The 12,070-nt window shown below is 44.9% G+C and overlaps 2 protein-coding genes across 2 annotated transcripts; both read right to left on the bottom strand.

The window, feature by feature from the left end:
* Positions 1-995: 995 nt before the first annotated feature.
* CCR75_001161 (uncharacterized protein) lies at positions 996-1,256 on the bottom strand (the record flags this gene model as incomplete). The annotated part of the gene is made up of 1 exon (XM_067959266.1): positions 996-1,256. The coding sequence occupies one exon, from the start codon at positions 1,254-1,256 to the stop codon at positions 996-998; it is 261 nt and encodes an 86-aa protein (XP_067820268.1).
* Positions 1,257-2,248: 992 nt separating this feature from the next.
* On the bottom strand, positions 2,249-2,719 carry CCR75_001162 (uncharacterized protein; the record flags this gene model as incomplete). Its single annotated transcript, XM_067959267.1, has 1 exon — positions 2,249-2,719. One exon carries the CDS (start codon positions 2,717-2,719, stop codon positions 2,249-2,251), a length of 471 nt encoding a protein of 156 aa, XP_067820267.1.
* Positions 2,720-12,070: the final 9,351 nt, after the last annotated feature.

Below are 12,070 nucleotides of genomic sequence, written 5' to 3'. Positions count from 1 at the left end.
GATTGACGTTTTGCAATCGATTTACAGGCGCCAGGGGCGCGTGTTTATCGATGGACCTTCTGATTCATCGTATAAGTCTTGTCATACTGACGGGCAAGGCCCTCAACGTCAACAACCAGCTGGAAACGAGGCTTCCAGATGTCATGCGAAGGTGGACAACCGCGCCAGCGAACAAGATAACTCGTTCGATGCTCCTTCACATCACGGTGGTTTTGAATACGTGCCACAAGGAAACGTTGACCATCGTGGGAACCCACCAATGATTGCGGTGAAGAGGAGGAAATTAGATCCGAACCGTGTGGCGAATCTAGAGTCGAAGATCGACAAGCTCGACCGCTACCTCCATGTATTAGAAGATGCTCTTGAACACGATCGCGGAAAGAAAAAAAAATCACTAGTTAGAGCAGACGGTACAAGCTCACTATATCGAACGGTTAGAAAACCGTTCGAAGAGTGCGTACTCAACGTCGGAATACGAACGGAAGTATTGAAACAGATTGCAGAGTGATGAACAAAATGGAATTAAATTTAACTTATCAAACTATGTCAAACGTTTTTCTCTTAGTCATCATAATTCCCTTACCTTGCACGAATCCTCTGAAAATCTTTTCTAGAAGAAAGAGAGCTTCGTACAGTTAATATCTAGCACACATATGAGCCATGGCAATTGCTTCTACAACAGATGATTGCTCACCATCCGTTACACTCCCCCTCAATTGCAGATCCCTAAGCCTTCAACAATTCCACTAAGCTTGACAAGCTTGATGATTTGTGGCGTAAATAGTGACTTCGTCATGTAGTGTGCAAGTTGTAGAGCAGTAGGCACATACTTCATCTTTAGCACACCGTCTTAAACTGCATCCCGAACAAAATGTTAGCGCAAGTTATAATGCTTCGCACGCGACCGACTTATAACCAGCATGTTCTGCCATTGATATTGCGGCTTGGTTTTCAACGTTCATGATGGTCGCAGGCAGCTGAGTCGCGCCAAGCTTTTAAAGTATATGACGAAGCCACATTGTTTCTTGTGCGGCTAGAGACAGAGCCGTATACTCGGTTTCGGCAGAGACGAGAGCAACAGTCCTCTGTCGCTTTGACTTGTCGATAACAGGAGCACCGCAGAGAGTCACGAGCATCCCCGATACCGATCGACGTGTAGACAAATCGCTTCCCCTACTTGCATCGGCAAATGTAGCGAGCACAATTGGTTTAATGTCTCCACGCTTGTAACATATACCAAGAATGATTGTGCACATGAGATAATGAAGCACACGTACTGCAGCTTTCACGTGTGCTTAGGTTGGCGACTCAAAGTACTACGACGATCCACAAATTGACACACAAATGTCGGAGCGTGACGCACCAGCAATATAGAGTAAGGACCCAATTAATTCACGAAACGTTTTGCTGTCTGCCTTTTCACCGCCATCAAATTCACTCAGGTTCTGACCAAAATATACGGGTTGCTGCTAGGAAACGCTGAGTGAGTTCTGACCAAACCGTTAAAAAAGTCTGTCGATAAACTGCGACTGACAAAAGTAAAGCAATTAATGCTCGCGATTGTAATCAACTTCAACGCCAAGCTTAAACCGAATATTACCGAGAACTTTAATTTTGATGTGCTTTGAGAGTGCTAACTTGATAGGTTTTCGGTTTGTTGTCAATTTTTTAAATGCGGTAGCTTATAAATTGCTCTCACAACCACACACACCCGTAGAGCACAACGTACACCATATTCTTTCCAGACAATTGGCAAACAAAAACACACGGGTCGGCGATGCACGGCTTGAACCCTGACGCTTTTAACCCCATGTAAATTATTTTATGCCATTCAGCAGCCGCTTGCTTCAGCCCATACAAATTACGGCGTAGCTTGCATACTGTGTTTTCTTGCATACAGGTTACTTCTGGTGGGTGCATGTAAACTTGCTCATCCAACTTGCCATTACGAAAAGCAGTTTTCACGTCAAGTTGACGAATCGCGTAGCCGCACTGGCAGCATATAGACAGGAACGTACGCACTTGCTACCGGCAAATATGTCTCCTAACAAAATCTTGACGAAAACCTTGGGCTACCAGACACGCTTTGTACCGGACAATATTCCCATCAGCATCGCGTTTGACATCAAACACCCACTTGCAACCAATTACTCGAGCACCATGTGGACGAACTAAAGCGTCCCAAGTATGGTTCGAGGCATGGCATAACATTGTATCACCTTTGGAAGTCGTGGCCATATTTGCTTCATCACTGTTGGACTTGGTAGAGCTCGCTGAGCTCAGAATATAAAGCTTCATCGAACGTTTCCCAAGTCTTCACCTTCAAATGAAATTGAGCACATCTCATCTTCATGAACTTCTGCTCCACGCGCTGCAAGCGCCGACCCAGATAGTAGAAGCCCGGAATGAAGAACACATTGTTGACAATCGCTGTCCTGCCACTCTCAAGTATTAAATTAACTGAACCAGTACCACGCAGAGGCAAGCAATCATTACTAGCCACAAACACTTCGAGATTATCTCGTACCGACTGAAGGGTGCAGAAGTCATCTCGATCAAATGTCATGTGAAAGCTAGCTCCACTACCAAGCAGCCATTTACCCATCACTTGCAACCGAAAACACATATGATTTTGATGCGTCTCTCTGCTTTGGACACTGGTCACGCTTGTGACCAAATTCATCGCATTCGTAGCATCGACCGGTGAACCTACGCGCATATTGGTGCCCTCGGTTTTCTTGATGCTTTCGACGACGCTTCTCTTTGTCAGTTATAGCTGATGCGATACCCACGCGAAACATCCCTGCGTCCTCGTAGCTGTCCTCTCGATGCAATATCCTTAAACGCAGACTCTTGCTTTTCCTTTTTGAGCATTGTGTTGCACTCGCGACGAAACATCTCCTTCGCCTCACACAAATCCACATGCTCTCGCGCTTCAATAATCCGGACAATCGTATCATACCCCGGCGACAAGGGCCGAGAAAAATAATCAACTTCTCATCTTCCGAGACCTCGTCACCTACCGAGGCAAGCCGAGTGCACAAATCATCAAAATTGATAAAGTGTCCCATCATGTTGTCGCCAGGAGTCATCACAAAATCATGTAGCTGTTTGCGAAGCTGGACACGATTGTGCAGACCGCGCTTGACGTGGAAATTGTGCAGGATATTTTAAGCATGCGCGGCACTCGTCGCATTCCGAATCATTGGCTGGAACACCGGACTAAGAAACCTTGCAATGATAGCAAACGCCTTAAAAAATGGCGGTCTTCCACTCTACAGTCGCCTGCTCCGTCATGCCATCTGGCTTGACTGCGATATGGTCAAGCAGCTCCTTCCTTGCGAGCGTCATGCGAACGCCAAACTCCCACAAGTAGCAATTCTCGTCCGCGAGACTATCATTCTGTATAGCATAGCTCTTGGGCTCATGACCTATAATAGGTTGCAGAGGCTTGGCTAATAGTTGCTTGCTGGATTGAATAAATAAAAGTGAATTTAACTTATCAAACTATGTCAAACCTACTTCTGTTAGTCATCATTATCCATTGCCTTGTACAAATCTTCTTGAAATCACTTCTGGAAGAAAGAGAGCTTCGTACAGTTTCAATATCCAGCACACATATGAGCCATGGCAATTGCTTCTTCATCAGATGATGGCTCACCATCCGTTACAAGTTTCACGCTCTTTGTGATGAGCTGTCGTCAGCTCATCTGGGTTTGAAGGATCTTCGGATCCGACATGAGAATGTTCGGCTTCAGCATGAAAATCTGGTTCGTGACCACAAGAACCTTTTAGCGATTCTTGAAAGGTTGGTCAAATTCGTTTTCGGAAGAAATCGCGTACTGATGGTACGGGCGGAGCCGGCCAACGTAAAACATAGGATGGTTAGCATCCTACGTGGCGATTTTTTGTGTACGCATTGCCTCTGCGATGCTACACGGAATGGCCCAATGAACTTGGATAGTAGCTTACTGCTAAGTAGCTAAGGGGCTTTAGCTACGAAAGGTAATAGAAGGGTTTGAAATTAAAGAAAAGATAAACGCATAAATATATTTAATTTCCTTCTTTTCAGGAGCGAACCGCAACGTTTTGCGGCCCCTCTCCTGTTGACCCTGGGAACGACCCCTAGAATCACTCCATTCATGCTGATGCAAATAGCACCATTAGCAGCACTCTTCCTTCGCAACCACTTAGTTCCTAGGTAGCATACTAACGTTACCAGAGTGGTCATCGCCCACGGAGTCATCTAATAATGACTCTCAACAAAAGAGGTCCGACGAGTCGAACAACCCTGTCACCTCGTCTCTTAATGTCACGTTAGAGGCCAAAGGCTTCACGGAGTTGGCCCCGGATGATACGGCGGCCTTTACAGTAGATACTGAGTCGGGCGATGCAGGTTACTTGGTCCAGTCACCTTCAATTGGTGTAGAAAGTGACTTGTCACCGTCACCTGCAATGTCATCAACAGATGACATGCTCCAGTCACCTATTACTCGCAGCAGACGCTAAGCGTCTGCTGAAACCTTTGCATCACCAGCAGCTGCACTGATCCGTGCATCTGCCAGCTTTGCGGCCTCATCGTCATCTTTATTATGGTCAAAATCAACTAATGAGGATTCAATCGGTATTTTGATTAAAACGAATATTGCAAAAATTACAGGAAAATACAGGATAGAATTTCCTATCACCTTATATCAGTCACTATTGTGTATGTTAGTTAAGCTCGGAAGTGTTGATGTAACGGGGTGTCCCGTTTCATAAGTAATATTTCCTATATGAGGAAAACTAAATACTATTTTCCATGAGAGAAAATAAATAAACAAATTTAAATTATTATCTTGAATAATTGTGACTTAAATACTTCCAATTTCCCAAATCGGATAATATAGATGCAATAAGACATAAACTCCTTTGATTGGTTGATTTCAGTCTAAATCGACTCCGCCAATCGCTAAAAGATACAATTGAGCGGTGCGCAAGGAAGCGCCATATTTCGTTAGATATTAATACAATAAGCTCAGTAGCAGATAGAAGATCTTTACGTGGCCTTAATTACCCGCTAAGGATACCCTGATTCGTTGGTCTGGTATGACCAACGAACGATATCATATTTCGTTATTTAACTTCACAAACCTAGTGAAGACGAAATGGAAATCTTCATCGATGCCTTTCCGGCATCGGTGGAACTCTTCCAAACGGACGAAGATATCAAACCTTTGCTTCAAGCTTAGACAGTCTTTGTACAGATAGTAAAAAAAATAGGCCGTGAGGTCTGGCTTGACAATCTAAATGCTTTCCGCGAACGGTTCGAGAAACGGACCTTAGACGGTGCACGCTATAAGCACCGTTTGAGTATAGAGGCAGGTATTTTTTGCCTCTCTTGGGATGACTCATGCCCATGCTATTTCAAGGGTGCATGTCATGCCCCTAAGGAAACATTTCCCTCAAATATCCCCTTGAAGGACTCTCATCTCTTACGAGGATGCGTCAAGTTTTGCGATCCTCCAATACTTTTACGAGCGCGGGAAACGCTCGTTCTTCGATGGTCCTTCTGCTGAGAAAGATGGGTCTCGTCGTTGCAAGACGAGACCCGGAACGTTCAACATCAGTAAAAACGAGGTTTTCAACTACCATATGAGGGTGAATACCCCGCCAACAAACAAGATAACTCTTTGACCCCCCCCCCTTTGACACACGGTGGTATAAGAAACTTTCAACAAAAAGGCGCTTCTCACCACCTGAATTCATTCATTAATGTGGAGGAGGAGGAAAGATCGGGTTCGCCTCGTTTGACTTGGCCGAATCAACATCGTGATTTGGGTCAAAGGCTAGCTCGAACGGCCGACCAGCTAAGATGGTTTTAGTGGAAGCAACACTTCGTTGTTCGGCGGCTGGCACATGGCGCGAATCACGCCCTTTCTGATTTATAGGAGATCTTGATCGAGAGCGAATTTGTCGCCGCGAGTTAGCGGTGACAGTTGATAATGTTTCTCGTGGCCAGGTGGGAGATCGTGCGCAGATTGCGAACGATCAACCTGCGATCGAAAGGACACATCAGTCCCTTCGAAACGAGCTGGTGACAGCTCGTCAGAAGATCTCTTCCTCGGATAGAAGAGTGTTTCGTCTGGTTCAAGAGAATCAGACTCTGTTCCGAGACAATAAGTCTTTGGCTCGGAACCATCAGGCTTTGGCAGATGCCCATGAACGTTCCGGTGTAATCCGGAATCGAAAGAAGCCTCGTACTTATGGTACGGGAGGAGACACCCAACACAAAACGTAGGATGCTTTCGCATCCTACGAGGCAGCTCGATCGTGTACGCATTGCCTTGGCGTGTTGTACACGTAACGGGCCGATATACCTGGGCAGTGATTTATTACTGCCTTTATTCGTCACTATAGCTTTAGGAGGCATACTGTAAAACGTACGACTAGGTCATTTACTTAAACTGAAAGTATGTTTGCTCTTTCATATCTGTCAGAGTTCCGTTTCTGTCGGTCCACCGCATGAAGTCCTGTACGAAATGGACCACTGCTTCTCTAGCCAGCAGAAAATGACCTGCTGACTCAGTGCGACCGGCTCGCACTGCGGCGAGATTATTCTTCAGTATTGAGAGTATTATCGTTCTCATAAATAGAACTGTTTTCGATGCTGAGGCTTTCAGCATCGTTGTCAAACAGTAACGGCATTTTTGTTATTACTGAGTTCGTCCACTTCAATGTTAATTATATCTACATTGGTATCCTTCGCGCTGACATTTGTGCCAACTCGTGATGAGAAAAAGCTAGCAGGTTCTCTGCTCAATCAAGTTCCTCCCCCTGAATAAGAGTCACTCTCAAATCTGGTGAATATAGGTGGGTGGCGTAAGTCATTCACAGAAAATGGAGGATGCTTCGTAGAAGCATGCACTGAATTGTTAATGGCAAATTATTCCATCGGCAAAAACTCGCTCCTGGTCTTAAAAGAGTGGACGTATCCGCGAAGTATCTCGTCTGCCCGCTCCGTCTGGTTATCTGTTTCATGATGGTCAGAAGTTGACAATTAAACTGTGTTCCAAGTGATTTGGACACAGTTTGCCAAAAATCCACCGTGAACTAAGGGTCTCGGTCTTAGACAAATTCTCGGGGTTTCCCATGGAGTCGAAATATCGTGTCAAAAAAAACACGAGCACAGTCTTTGGCTGTGATCGACTTCGGTACTGCAGAAAGATGTACCATTCTGCTGAAACGATCAACAAAAACAAGAATGCCATTGTTGTTATGCTTGTCGCCAGGAAATTCGCAGAAGAAGGCCATGGATACAGACTACCAACTCTTCCGGAACAGGGTTGAAGCACAGGGCTTCATTCGTTGACAAACGTTGCAAGTACGTATGTATTTGCGGGCGGTCTCATACTGGCGTGGCCAGTAGAAGTCGCGGCTTATCGTGAGATAGGTCTTCTCACGTCCACGATGACCACATGTTGGTGCATCGTGGCACTCATGCATGATGAGCAAATGCATATCAATATGGGGGGAATGACGACACGAGGTGTGTCACCAGCAATGGCATTGTAATACAGTAGCCCTTTGTGTGTTGCGTATCGATCTGTTAGGATCAATACAATTTTGACATTAAAGGATTGTTAAGATAGATTTCTAAGGTATCCATCAACCCTTTACGAGCTTTTTCTTTTTGATACGCCTTCCTAACGTTGTCGAGTAATATTGACGACGGATCACTTATTGTTGCAAAAGTTGCATTTGGCTCACTGTTGCTTTGCGCAGCCGGCTTAAAATCATGCTGGCAATGGTTCCAGCGCCGACGTTAAGTCGTCCTGGTTTATACTCCGCGGAAAAGTCAAAGTCCGCGAAGAAAAACAACCATCTCGCCGTTCTTTGCGAGATGTGTGGACTTTTTACGGCCGTGCGTAAAGATGCATGGTTTGCGTATACAATGAACGGTCTACCTTCCAAAAGGTAGACCCATAACTAAGTCAGTGCGTATTTCATGGCAAGGAGTTCCTTATTCATGCACTGGATAGTTGCGCTCACCTAGTTCAAGCTGACGCGGTAGATAACAGTCGGCGCGCTCATCGCCGTCTGTGTCATATTGCATTCAACGCACAGCCGATTGCAAAACTGCTGTCGTCACAGACCACATGAAAAAGGTCGGTCTTGGTCAGCAATCACCAAGATTGGCGATTGCATCTACCTTTACTTGATAGCCTTGAGGGAATTCTGACAGTCAGCGTTCCATGACCACTTGTCGTTTTTTTCAACAAAAAAGAAAGATGTCCGTCATTTCGGCATAATTGCGTGAGTACTTGTGCAAGTACGTCGCTTAGCCGATAAACTTTTCAAGGCCCTTTACATCGACTAACAGAGGCTAATCGGTGATCGCCTCGATGATTTTTGGATTCGGGCGTACACCATGTCTACCCACGATGCACCAAAGAAGTGTTATTTTGCTTGTAGCAATTAAACACTTCTTGAGAATTGCATACAGCTTGTGCTTACGCATAAGTGTAAGGACATTTCGGACGTGGGTACAATGAACTTCAACATCGGACTACTTGTTCATGTCTCTGCTATGAACGAAGACGTCATCAAACTAGCTCGGTGCAACATCCCGCACCGATCTCAGCAGACTGGTTACACATCTGCTGAATGTCGCAGTGACATTACTAAGTCCCTGTGGCATGACTAGAGCATACCGCTTGGGGTGCTTACTTCTGTGAACGGAACATCATGTTCACGCGTAAGGACCTGATAGAATCTACCAATCAGATCCATTGACGAAAAGATAGTACTCTTTGACATACCATCAATGATTACGTCTTTTCGTGGTATTGGCGTTTGAGTAGGTACTGTTGCAGCGTTTCAGTTTATTGAATGCATGCACTATCCGCCATCCTCTTGTTACTTTACGGACACAAAAGGTCGGACAGCTATGTGGGGAGGTTGACTCACTCATATGGCCCGATATTAACCGTTCGGCAAAGTATTAATTGATCGCTATTACTTGTTCACGAGGCAATGGCCATTGCTTCATGACACAGTGTTCCGAACCTGGGATTAGGTCGATTTCGTGTCGAATGCCTTTGTCCTCAGTCAACTCGCACGCTACTGATTCAAGAAAGCATCGTTAACTTCTATTAAATCTTTATATTGAGAGTTTCTCTTCAGTGACTCCTAGAATTGGAATGTATATCGTTCAATCCGAGTCTTCTCATCGAGGACACTTTGGTTCTTCGATAAGTTACTGAGAATCCGTTCATTCTCAAAAAATACTATTGCCGACCGAACATCGGCCACGTAGTTGTCATCTGTGACAAGTATGCAGATCTGCTTGACTTTTCCACTACCAAAATTACGCAGGAACCGTTACGGGTTTAGCGTTGGCAATTAAGTTATCTCCGAAATTAACTTCGGATGCGCTATTAGATCAAGTATAGAAGCGCCTACACTTCATTCATTGTTTGATAAGATATTTTTTGGCTCAATCCACTTTTTGGAACTTATTTCCAAAGATACCTGGGAACCTTTGACCACAGGATTCCGAAAACTTATTCCAACAGAAAATATTTGGGGAGTATCCTCTCCAACTGCCTCTTGTTATGGTGCGCTTCCACAGCGAGATCCTCTACGATCGTCTGTCTAGTCGATCTAGAAGTTTCGCACTGTCTCTTATAGATGGGCGTTTCAAAATTTCTTCGATGTTGCTTTTCAAGCAAGCATCCTTGTTTCGTACCACTCAACTTATTCGAGTGATCGAACTTCGACGCTGCCTGTGCCCATCAGGATCTAACTCCACAGTGTATTGGGTATTCTTACTGAGGTCTTGTACAGTCATTCTAACAACCGACTCACAAGTGTGGCCATTGCACTCACTCGTAGGACATCCACAGGCTTGTGGACGCTTTAAGACGTTTATTAGCTGACCATTTGATGAACAAGAGACAGGCATCGTCACGGCTTGATGCTGCCAATTTATACATGGCTCGTACTTTCTGACCATGGTAATTCAAGGATGAGACCAAATTTGTCATCCAAATCTAGTACGATGAAATCATCATCGTACTCTTTAACCTTTAACGTGTATTGGATACTAACCACACCTTTCTTAACTGTTTCAGATGCGCTTGTTGCTAGGCGTACTGTCATCCTCGTTAGAGGGATATCGCGCTCAAAAAGTTTGAGTCTGCGATCTTCTAGCGATTAACGTCTAAGAAAAAATTTCAAGTCCCCACAATCAACTAGGGACTTAAATGGCAACTTATCTGACACTTTTATTTTTAGGGTGATGAGGTTAACCTCATCCCCTGGGGCAGTTATACACAATGTTTGAGTCTAAGGTGCAGCTTTCTCTTAAAGGACTGCAAACTCTTTTGACGGTGCTAGATCAGTAGGTCGCTCCGCACCTACTGACCTCGACCTTTTTTTGACGATCCGCGTCCTCCGCTGTTCCTAGTGAGAGGTCGATCAGTGTTTTTAGGACTGGCCGTGGGGCACTACACTTATAGGCGTATTGGCCCGTCTTTGACAATGATTACATTTTTGTAACCGTTTGTATCTTGCAAGCGAGGTTTCTCGCTCTACATACAAAGTATCATGGGTTCTGGACCTCCATTTTCGTGTCGTCTCGGTGGACGATATGGACCCGAGCGGACGAAAGCCTTTTTCAGGCTAAACGCCTTCTATCCCGCTATAGAGATCGCTTGGTCGAGCGACTCTAATTCTAGCCGGAACAGGTGGGTCTTAACAGGTCTGTCTTCAAGACCTTGAATAAGTTCAGCGCCCACCACAACTATCTCACTGCACGCAAGAGAACAGTTATCTGTGTTTGTTCATCAATTAAATGACTAACGATATATTGAACAGGTATCGTGTATGTTGGGCATAAGCGTGAATGTCACGCCCTGAATCACTAATTTAAGGCAATGCAACACTTAGCTACGGTTCATCAATCATCATGCTACACCAGAATCAAGTTGCTTGAAATGCAGGGGCTTGGCTCGAGCTTTGAATGCGGCATGTGGTGGATCAAATGTTTGTCTGGGCCGGGTCTGTAAGACCTCATACGACCCAAAGACCAATGGATCGTGAAGATTGAGCCCCAAGGCCAAAGATTCGGCACGTCCGGCTAAGTTGAACATGCCAAAATTCACTTTCGGCAACAGCAATTATATAATTAAAGGATCGCCTCATCACTTACACGACGTGATTCTATGGCGTCGACTAGCTCGACGAACCATCAGAAAGGGAGCCGCCTTCGACTGCCTTAAACTTAATGATTTCGATCTTTAAGCTTTCGGATCGTTGCGGAAGCGTCTGCACGTTTGCAGTATTTACATAGTGCTGTCTCAACATTCAAATTGAGCACCCTGTTCTCTCACAACACTTCCGCGTGTTGATAGCCTTGCTGGTGAAGCAAGACTACTATCTCGCGGGCCGCGTCAAATTGGTGTTGTATGAACTCGGCTATGGTCGCAACCTGTTCATATCTTCCCAGAGTGTGCAGCATGCGCTAACGACTGGCCCGCCAACGACCGAACTCATTCGTTCGATCGCTCTACATTCAAAGTCTCTCAAAGGAGTAAACCTTCACGTGTGGCGTGATTACCTTCTTGAAGGGCTGCAAAGCTTCCTCCTTCTTCATCCAAAATGTCCATGTTGGGTGGAACGTGCGTACGTCGCTAAACGGACTACGCACAAGGCACCCTTCACTAGTACTAGTAAGTACTAGTTGACCTTACACTAATTATAGTGAAGGTTAGGTGCCTCAAAACTACAAGTACACAGGGGGACAGAGGAAGGTTTCTAGGAAGTTAAGGATCTCTTGCTACCAAAATGAATTAAATGGATTAGAATTAGGGAAAAGTAAAACTTCATTGATATAATTAGTTTCCTACGTAACGATCTTCTATCTACTACCGAACTTATTATAATAATATCAAACTAAGTATGGCACCTCCTTGCGCACCGCACAATCGTGTCTTACAACGATTGGCGGAGTTGGTTTAGACTTAAATTAACCAATCAATAGAGCTAATGTCTTATTGCATCAATAGTATCAAATTAGGAATTATTG

Source organism: Bremia lactucae, linkage group LG1, assembly GCF_004359215.1.
Source record: "Bremia lactucae strain SF5 linkage group LG1, whole genome shotgun sequence".
In the NCBI taxonomy this organism is placed as follows: Eukaryota; Oomycota; class Peronosporomycetes; order Peronosporales; family Peronosporaceae; genus Bremia; species Bremia lactucae.
This window is presented reverse-complemented; position numbering and strand designations above follow the sequence as displayed.